Source organism: Acomys minous (assembly GCF_964271855.1).
Source record: "Acomys minous genome assembly, chromosome: 15".
NCBI lineage: Eukaryota > Metazoa > Chordata > Mammalia > Rodentia > Muridae > Acomys > Acomys minous.
Genome location: NC_140497.1, coordinates 91,986,514 through 91,997,406, shown reverse-complemented (window position 1 = coordinate 91,997,406; position 10,893 = coordinate 91,986,514). Strand labels below are relative to the sequence as shown.

Sequence of the window (10,893 nt, the reverse complement as noted above, 5' to 3'; positions counted from 1 at the left end):
ATCAGGCAGTGTCCTCCCAGCTCAAGTCACTAGGTGAGAAACTTACAAGAAAACCCAAAGAATATGAGAAAATCCATCTGGTTGTAGGTCTTTTGTCAAAGAGCTTTAAAATGACTGAATCATTTATGTAGGCTGTTTAGTCTGATGCCCCTTTGCCATCCTGCCCTTACTGTATTTCCCTATGATGTTGGCTGTTGGCCTGGTTCCTAGAAGCAGGCTATGTAAACAGCATGTATCTTGGGTGCTTCATCCTTTTCTATACACCTATTATCAGAAAGATGCTTTCTATGTGTTAGTGGGTTATTTGCAAATTCAGTTGCAGGTTTCAGAAAAAAAAATCAGTGCTTCCTTGACGGCAGTAATTTCTTGGTGATGTCCTTGAATGCCTGCTTGACTTGCTGGTTCCTTAGGGTGTAGATGAAGGGGTTCAGCATAGGAGCGACAGACGTGTTGAGCAAGGCGACTCCTTTACTCAGCACCACGCCTTCTCTGGCAGACGTTTTTACATACATAAAAATGCAGCTTCCGTATGAAATGGACACCACGATCATGTGGGAGGAACAAGTGGAAAAGGCTTTTTTCCTTTGCTGTGCTGACGGTATCTTCAGGATTGTTCTAAGAATTAGTGCGTAGGAGAGAACCACCAAAGCCAACGTCACTAGGAGAGTAAACACTGCTAGGACAAACGCCATCAGCTCTAGTACCTTCGTGTCTGTGCAAGCGATCTGCAGCAGGGGAGAAGAGTCGCAAGTGAAGTGGTCGATGACGTTAGAGTCGCAGAAGTCCAGCTGCAGGCCCATGATCACGGGGGGGAAAACGATGAGGAAACCAGATGACCAGGAGGCAATTACAAGTCGATTGCACGCTTTGTTGTTGATGATAGCTGTATAGTGCAGAGGCTTGCAAATGGCCACATAGCGGTCATAGGACATCGCGGCCAGTAGAAAAAATTCTGTCGCTCCCAGAAAGATCAAAAAAAATACTTGTACCATGCAAGCGTTATAGGAAATAGCTGTGTTCCCGGTAGCAATGCTGATCAGAAATCTCGGGATGCAGACTGTCGTAAATAGAATTTCTAAGAAGGAAAAATTCCTGAGAAAGAAATACATGGGAGTTTTCAACTGAACATTTGACAGGGTCAGTGCAATAATGGTCATGTTCCCACTTACACTCAGTAGGTACGTGGCCAGCAAAAAGGAGAAGATCACAATTTGTAACTCTGGGTCACCTGTGAGCCCCAGAAGAATAAACTCTGTGATTGATGTCTTGTTTGGCATAGCTAAGGTCTGAATTTGGGAAGGTCTATGAATAAAAAAGAGCAATGTCAATTCAAAATCATTTCATATTATTTCAAATACGTATGTAATGATCTTATTGCACAAAAACAAAGCATGTTCTTAAGGAAATGGCGTAGCTATCCATTAATTTGTTTCAGTGTTCTTGGGGAAGACTAAACAGATTACCAAAGAGTATACACTGTAATTTCAAAACCATAATGGCCATAATATACAATTTATAATTATCACTAGAAAACTTACCTTGAGTCAAGTGCAATCCTTTTTTTTCTCAGTAGCCCATACTGATCTGCAATTCTTTTGCCTCCTGCTTCAGTCCCATGTGAGGTTCTAGGCACTGGTATTTTACTCACAACTCTTGGCGGTTTTTTGTTTTGGTCCTATGACAGAGACAGGATGAGTTGGCTCTGAAGTTCAGAACTACTGTGCAGCTCAAGGAAACTTCAAATTTGTTGTGTTCATCCCTCAGCTTCACCTGTGTGGGGCTCACAGGTGTGAAGAAATGCAAACAGCATCCTAAATTAGTAAGTTCTCAAGTTCACAAAAAAAACTTTAAAGAGAAAGCACTCTGTGGAGAGCAACCAACTAAAATCCTTCATTCTTATCATCACACAAAATCATCCTATTGCCTCCTCTTTGAAATTAGCAGAAATACAATATTGCACATATTAATCACTAAGGTCAGATTATTAAGGCTAAATATAGTGTGCCAGTAAGATTTTTGCATGACAGACTTTCTCAATCTCTGCTTTGAAAACAAATGATAAATTTCTTGTGTTTAAAAAAGTATGCCCCTCAGGAACAGTCATAGAGGAGGGGAATAAGGGGAAATTGGGAGGGAGGGAAGAATGGGAGGATACAAGGGATGGGATAACCATTGAGATGTAACAAGAATAAATTAATAAAGGAGAAAAAAATAAGAAAAAAATAAAATAAAAAAGTGTGGCGACTTGATACCCTTATGAGCATATACAGGGGGAGATAATCCCCCTCAGGAACAGTCATAGGGGAGGGAAATAAGGGGAAAATGGGAGGGAGGGAGGAATGGGAGGATACAAGGGATGGGATAACCATTGAGATGTAACAGAAACAAATTAATTTAAAAAAGGAAAAAAATTTTAAAAAGTGTGGCAGAAAAAGGAAATATAAGAGAGATTAAAATATAGGAATCACATAGCATAAAATATAATATTTATAATTACTGTGGAAAATATCAATATATTCATCAGCCTGCAAACAATAATGATTCTAATAAGTTCTATGTACAAGCCCAAGGGGTCATATACTAGTGTTGACAAATAAGGTAGCATTCATATTGTTATTCTCCTTCATCATATCCTGTGTTCCAGTGTTCACAATAGACACTTGATATTTTTTACTTGACTGAATTTTACTTGATACACAAAAGAATAACTCTGCAACATATTAATGCTGGTGCCAATACTCTCTAGTTTGTTTTAACTATCTGAGCTCAGATCTGCATCTATGTGCCAAGTCTTGCAAAATAATCTATTTTAACAAATTTTTTACACCATTAGTGGCATAGGCCAACAAAATGAGAGCTTTCAGTATTGGCAATTTTAGAATTTCAATGACTCTGAAAGATACTTTCTGGGATCACATGAGTCCACTATACTGCTACCAGTTCCAAGAAGCAAGAATCCAAGCTCCAGAACTCTCAGGTAAACCATGGGGACTCTGAGTTAACGCAGTGCAAGGAGGGTGCAGAAGGCAATGATATAGTTTCCTGTGTCCACCGACCATTAGGGCTATGTAAGTAATATCCCTTTTGTTTACCTGAGGAAAATGCATTTGACTCCTTTGTGTGGCCAGTGTTATACACTTCTGAAGTCAGCTGCCATATTAAGGGAAGACATAGGTACAAAAAATGTTGCAAAATTTAACAAGATGGCATCACAATGTATATCAAAAAGACTTATTGTATAGAGTTCTTATTCAGGAAATGAGTAACACTGTTGACAGAGGAAAGACATACTCACTTTTAGGTTAGTCTGGACATAGTTTAAACATAGTTTTCTGATTATCTGAAACTTACATTTTAAAAAAATTTAAGCAGGCAAAGGTTGTTTCCTTTTTAAAATAATGTGGTCAAATTAAGAATTTCTGTACAGAAACTCCCTTATTAAATTGTAAACATTCTGTCTACATCCCCCTTATGAAAGCCTATACACTTCTCAACATCATATGCCAGCAATGATAGTTAAAAAAACTCTTCTGCAAAAGGAACCGATAAATTGTGTATATTTGTGAGTTAGAAGAGTTTTCCCTAGAGGAAAACATAATACACACATCCCTAGAGAAAGAAAACTACTACATCTACAATTGATTAACTTTCACAACAATTTACTCAAATTCCTTTGAGAACCATTACTTACTGGAAGACATGGAAAAATATGTGTAGTGCCATGCATCATATGAACCAAAGTGAAAGACTGAGGAAACAATTATTGCTTGCTGAATAATTGTTTCAAATTATCCTTCCTATTGCTCTTTATGTTTTAGAATTTTCTCGGTGTTCTGTTTGTTTGTTTGTTTGTTTCCATATGAATGTTGAGACATTTTTCAATTTATGTTAAGAATTGCACTGAAATTTTGTATTGAATTTCTGTAGGATGATTTTGGTAAAATAATCATTTTACAACATTAGTCTCCCCAACCCTTGAGCATAAGAATTCTTCTGTCTTCTGGTATTGCTTTAGCTTTTTTCCTTCAGAGTTTTAAAGTTATTTTTAAACCAATATTTAACTTCCTTGGTAAGATTTATTCCAAGATATTTTTGAGACTATTTTGAGCAGGATTGTTTCCCTGATTTCTTTCTATGTTTGCCTTTGGCATATAGGGAGGCTACTGTTCTTGTGTGTCAAGTTTATGCCTTGCTACCTTGCTGAACATGTGTTTCTACTTTAGGGTATTTTGTCCCTTGTACCCCAATTTTCCCAGCAACTATTCCATGAAGGCATATTGGATTTTGTGAAAAGACTTTATTTGTTTCTAATGAGATGATCATGTGGTTTTCATCCTTTAATCTATTTATGTGGTGATTCATATTTACTGATTGGTGAATATTGAATCACCCTGCATCTCTGGATTAAAGTCAATTTGATCTTGGTAAATAAGATTTTTGATGTGTGCCTTTTATTCATAAGATTATTTTTGTTACCTTTAAAAATTATTTTAAAAATAATATGATTTGATTATATTCCTTCCCCTTGCTAGATCAAAAACTCTTCTATATGCCAGAAACAAAAAAGAATAAAGATCAGAAAGGCAATCCCATCCACCAAAAAAAAAAAAACTTTCAAAAATCAGGTACCTTGGAATAAATCTAACCAATAACATGAAAGCCAATACAATAAAACTTTACCGCTGAAGATAGAATGAAAGATAAAACCAGAACACAGCGACAGTTCCCATACACTTGATTAGGAAGCTTTAATGTATAAACGTGTATTCTTTAGATGCACTGCATCTTCCTGCAGAATTCAATGTAAAATATTCTAGAAATGGAAAAGAAAAATGACAGTCTAAAATTCAGGTGGAAGTACGGACATTCCAGATAGCCAAAAACACTGCTGACAGTGAGAGCACTGCTGGGGTGTCACGCTAACTGACGCTAATCCTATCACAGAGCCCTACAAGCAAGACCATCACAGACCTACCAGGAAACACATGTGGATTAGCACCCAGAAACAAATTCACTCACCCATACCTACCCAATGTTTAACCAAGAAGCTCCCCCTCAAAAAAAAAAGTACCTATAACACACAGTTCTGGGAAAACTAGATGATAACCCATAAAACAATTAAACTTTTTCTTTCTCCATCATCCTGCACAGAAACTATTTTCATATAGATCCAAGAGCTCCATATTAGACCAGAAACCCTGAATATTCTAGAAGAGTAGGAAGTACATGTAGGATACTATGAGGACACTCTCACTAGGACCCCAACGACCCAGAAAATAAAACCAGCAATCAAGAAGTGGAATGGCATGAAACTAAAAAAAAAAAATGCTTCTGCATGCTTCTGAAGAGTCACTCTATAGAACAGAGGAAATAATCTCTCAGTTGTATATCTGAGAGGGGACTGTTGTCTAAACCTTGCAAAGAACCCAAAAAAATAAACATCAGGAAAATAGACAAGGAAGGAGCGTCTTCTGGACACAGCAGGGATTTTTCTTCACAATCTATTCTATTTATGGTTACTCCCAACTACTCCCACTTCCTTTTCACCTCCCTTCCAATCTGGATCCACCACCTATCTGTCCCTCGTTAGAAAATAACAGGCATCAAAGGGGTAAATATAATTTTAAAAAACTAATCATAATAGAACTTTGAACAGATCATATGGAAACCTATTTTATAAGCTCTGTGTTTGTATGTGTGTGTGTATGTCTGTGTGTTTTTGTAGTGTTAATATGTCCATTACCATGTCCGTGTGTGTGTGTGTGTGTGTGTGTGTGTGTGTAGTGTGAATATCTACTTGTCCATGTGTGTGCGCATGTGTGTGTGTAGTGTGTGAAGTATGTATTGTGTGAGTGTAGTGTGTAGTATATATGTGCATGTGTGTGTGTGAGTGTGTGTGTCTGATGCACTGGATCACTATCATTGATATGCTCATCTCAGAAGCCACAGGTTGCCAAATGAAAATCTCAGTGCAAGTGCAGCACGCTTCCATAGAGTCACTGGACAAGGAAGTCTTGGAGACCTCCCAAAACAGTGTAGGTTGCTGCTCTTGGTTGTCCTTCATAACTTGATGGCAAAACCCTATTGCAGAAGACACACAGTTTGGTGGTAGGGCATGTAGAAATTACGTTGGTACTGCTTAAGCAGTTTCTTCCCCAAGGAAAGAAGCCATCAACAACCTTACTCAGCTGTGAGTCCTGTGAGCAAGTGAAGCAGACAGAAAACATGGGCCATTGATGTGCAGTGTCCTGGGTGTGATGGGGTAACACACCACTTTCTCACTGGACTCAAGCCTTCTCCACAGGAGGAACACATGCATGGTGTCTGTAATCTGGGCAAGAACTCTGGTTTTGCGTACTATGTGGTTAAATGAGAAATGTCCTCCATAGGCTCCTGTACTTACACACTTGTCCTAGTGGGTGGGGCTGTTTGGGGGAGGTTATGGAGCCAATAGAAGAAGCAAACTGATTGCAACAGGACCTCACCAAATGCAAGCTTTGACGATTTATAAGCTCGCCCCACTTCCTGCTCCTGCCGTAATGCCATTTCTTCCCTGCCACAAAGGGCTTTTATCTCTCTGGAATCAAGAGCTAGAATGAGCCCATTTTCCTTACATTGTCTTTGGTCATGGTGTTTAATCAAGCAACAGAAGATAACAAGAAGCGAGGTCTAACCAGTGCCAGGAAGGATCTCACTACCATTAGTGGTATTCAGTTGGCGTGGCTTGTGTTTGCTGTTCTGTTCTCTTCCCTATGTTTTCCATCTCTAAGATTGCCTCTGCTTGTGTCTTCTTTGTTTCTTCTAATTCCCTCTTTAGGTCTTGAATAGTGTTATTCATTTCTTTTTCCCATTTGATTGAATTTTCCTGTAACTCTTTACATATTTATTCAACGCCTTCATCTCTTTGGATGTATTTTCCTGTGTTTCTTTGAGTGATTTATTTTCCTCTTTCAAAGCTTCTACCATTTTCATCACCTCAGATTTAAAGTCTTCTCCTTGCACTTCGTGGCTGTTCATATCTCCAGGCCTTGCTGCGTAAGGTCACTGGTTTTCAGCGTTGTTATATGGTTCTGAGTTTTGTTGCTCGTCTTCTGTGCTGTTCCCTAGGCATCTCGTTGTCTCTGGTGTTAGCAGGCCTAGAGGTTCCTCCAATGAGGTCACTGTCTACGTCCCACATTGGCCAGGTATGTTGAGAGCTCCAATGATAAGGTTGTTTTCTACAGCTTCCCAGAGTCCTCCTCAGGATGTTAGCACTCCAAGCCTAAGATTATTTTCTAGGCCTCCTCAGAGGCCTCCTCAGGATATTAGACAGTGTATGTTAGAGCCTGCACACAGCTCAGCTCAGCTGGGTTCCCTGATTGTATCCCAGTTGGGTCAGGCAGGAGAGGAGTGGGCTGGTAGATTTCCAAGCCCAAAGTTTCTCAGGTGCGCCTCAGTCCTTTTTGAGATGGCAGGGCTCTGTCTATCTCCTGTGTTCCAGATGGGCTAGGTCAGTAAGCAGCTGGGAGGCTGTGAGAGGTTCAGGCTTGAAGCTGCTTGGGTGTTCCGCAGACCTTTTTAAAATGGCAGCAAATGTGAGTCTTGGTCTGTTCCAGACTCAGCCTTGTCTATCTGCTCTGCATCCCAGATGGGTCAGGATGTTATGCAGGTGGGGAGCTGAGAGGGACGAAGGCCCAAAGATGCTAGTGTGTTCTACAGGCCTTCTTGATAGGACAGGGCTCTGCTTATCTGCTTATCCCCAGTTTGGCTAGTCCAGTAAACCACTGGCCATCAGAGAGAGAGATTAGAGCTCAAATCTGCAAAAGAAACAGCAGGTAATGCGTGGTGTGGCACTCACCTGTGACCTAGATCCCCTGTGACCTAGGTGGATCAGGCCAACAGTCTATAGGTGGGCAGGGTGAGGTCAACACCAGAAGCTGCTAGCAGGTCTCTGCTCAGCCTGTTTGCTTTGTGTCCTAGCTGTGTCAGAGCAGTATGCTTCAGGTGGTTGGGCACAGACAGAGGAGGGCTGAAGTTGATTGTAGGATGGTGGCTAATGTAGATTGTTATCAGGGGCCTGGATTCAGCTATTCTGGCCACAATGTATGCTCCTTGTTACAAATGGGAAGCAGCTGGTGGGGGTGTGTGAGAAATCGAAACGCCAAGCTGCTCAGAAGTTCCACAGGCCCTCTTGAGATGCCAAGGCTATGATTATCTGCTCTGTGACCCAGCAAGGCTAGGCAAGGCAACAGCTGGAGGGCTGAGAGAGAGATCAGTGCCCTGCACTCTTTCTTGGAAAATAGCTAATGTGGATTTTTTTCTGGTGCTGGGACTCAGCTCTGCCTGTCTGCTTCCTCTCTCAGATACAGCAAGCCATAGATGGGCAGTGACAGTTTGACGCTTCAAGGATATCCTACAGCCTTTCTCAAGATGGCTGCTAATGTATGTTGTCCCCTGGGATTTTTCTGTGGGTTAGCTGGGTGGCCAGGGGTCTGACCCACCTACGCCCCACATAATGTGGATCCTTATCTTCTGGGAATCAGCAGAACTGGTGTTTTATAGCTCTCTGTTTGGTCTTTAGGCCACTGAGCAGTTTTGGTTTTCCTACTAATCGGACAAAGTGTGTGATTGGTACCACCATCTTGGATCCCCAGAGTGATAGATTTCCTAATAAAGAATAAAAGTATTTTCTTTTTTATCTTCTGCAACTTGTTCTTACATTTAAATTCAGAGTAACTCTTTCCAGTAGATTACATGTCTATAAAATTTCAGATAGTTTTCTTGAAGTACTTTTTATTTATTTTTATCTTGTAAGTTAATTTCTGAAATTTTATTTAGGCCATGATTTCTAGGCATGTTATTAGTATATAAATATTAATGTGCTAAGTTTGTTTGGAGACTAAAAGAATAAAATAAGATGGACTCCCACAAGATAGATTTCTTGTCAAGTTATATTAATATTCTCATGTGCAGATGTAATAATTATCACCTTCTCAAAAATTTTAAATAGATAATTAAAGTTTTAAGAATCTAAAGTATTTTAAATAAGATTGAAAATTTACTATAGGTCTTGGCTTCCATTTGCCATCAGCGTAACAAGACTCCCTATAGATATTAAGTCTTTTAATTAACTTTTTTATTTTGCTTTTACAGTTAATGGTGAAGATGGTCAATTAGTGTGCTTTCCACAGAAAAATCCCCAAGGTCTGAGTAAAAAACAACATTTGTTGTTAAAGAACATGTAAACCTCCAGTGCAATGGAGACAATGTCATGTTTATTGATGATGGAATGAGGGAATGGTTACAATTCCTCAGTTACAACAAAACAGGAACACAGTACTGTTTGGGAAGACATTAATTACTGCATTTGTAGGAAAAACAGAAGAGTGGAGTTAAAGTGTCACACCATGTATTCTGGTTAAAGAGGGTAACTATGGCTATTTGTAGAAAATGAGCTGGATTCTAATCTGAACAAGCTCTCCATTGAAACTGATGAGACAATTGGAAAATATGGGTTAGGAAAAATACTGATTTTGGAAAACTTTTTCATATTGCATATTTAGACAAAAATAAAGTTCTACAATGTATCTGATAACAAAACCTCTATGGAACTCAAGGAGAGTAAGTATTCAGCATTTGCCATGTTGCACACAAAGAGGCCGTATAAAAAACAGTCCTGTCTTGAACATAGGTTGTACCACATACATCCAGCATTAGAGAAAGTCTGATGTCGTCATGGAACTCATTTCTATAAACTCATCAAATTATGTTTGATGATTAGAAAAGGTATACACATTTTATTGGTATATGTTGCTTTATATTCATGAATTGGAAGTTTACTAGTTAATTTTAGAGGTAGTACTGAACACCAACTAAGCTACTCAGGTTGAACTGAAAAGTAATTGAGAAGAAATGTTTTAAGTATACTGTAAAATGTTTACTCACTGACTCAAATAAGTTTAAATCTTAAAATGATAAGGCTGTTTTTCCTACCTAACTAGTTCTGTTTGGTAGTACCGAAGAATTCCAAAAGTAACAAATACCACTAACAAATAATCTGTTTATCTATTTCTCAATTTCATTTTCATTAATATAGCTCCTTAAAATATGCAATAATTCTGGATGTGGTGGTGCATGCCTTAAATTCCAGGACTCAGAAAGTAGAAGCATCTCTCTAAGTTCAAGATCACCCTGGACTACATCAGGTATCTCTAACTCATTTGAGGTAATAAACATTTTAAAATCAAACATATACCAATTTTATCTAAGAGCACATCCATGCAGACTTCAGAAATTCCGAGTGATACTGGCCTTCAACTCCACTGACAAGTACCCAAAGTAACTAAACACTTATCTCACTCTCCGTTTCTTAAATACTTCTATAATGAATTTTAATTTCTTATGGTAATTAAATTTTATTTGGTCTATTTCTAGATAATAAAATAATATTAATCTTGTTTTTATTTATTTATAATTAATATTATATTTCTTAAAAAGGGACTTCTTGGATCACATAGTGAGTCCTGACCAGCCTGGGAAACATAGTGAAATTCTGTCTCAAAAAAATCAAGCCCCTCCCCTCAAGGCTCAGGGAGCTCTGCAGAAGAGAAGGCGGAAAGGGTGTAAGAGTCACAGGGAACTGATGCTTCCAAGAAAACAGTGTCTTCCAGATGCAGCAGAACTGATGCCCAAGCTGAAAGACACCGTGGCCGCAAGCACAACACCAGTGTTGGTTCAGGTCGGGTGGAAGCCCAGCTCTTAGGGATGGAGTGACCATGAGGTCCATTACCAACCAGGAAACTATTTGCCATTGATATGCACTGGCAAAGGGAAAAGCAGATTTCTACAATGGAGTCTTACTGAGTATATCAACCACAATCCAGGGTGGCCGAATGCCTAAACATATTCAGCCAA

The 10,893-nt window shown here is 39.1% G+C and overlaps 1 protein-coding gene across 1 annotated transcript; it reads right to left on the bottom strand.

Annotated features, from left to right (window-relative positions):
* Positions 1 to 338: 338 nt before the first annotated feature.
* Positions 339 to 1,277, bottom strand: LOC311585482 (olfactory receptor 6C65-like; the record flags this gene model as incomplete). Its single annotated transcript, XM_084760702.1, has 1 exon — positions 339 to 1,277. One exon carries the CDS (start codon positions 1,275 to 1,277, stop codon positions 339 to 341), a length of 939 nt encoding a protein of 312 aa, XP_084616828.1.
* Positions 1,278 to 10,893: the final 9,616 nt, after the last annotated feature.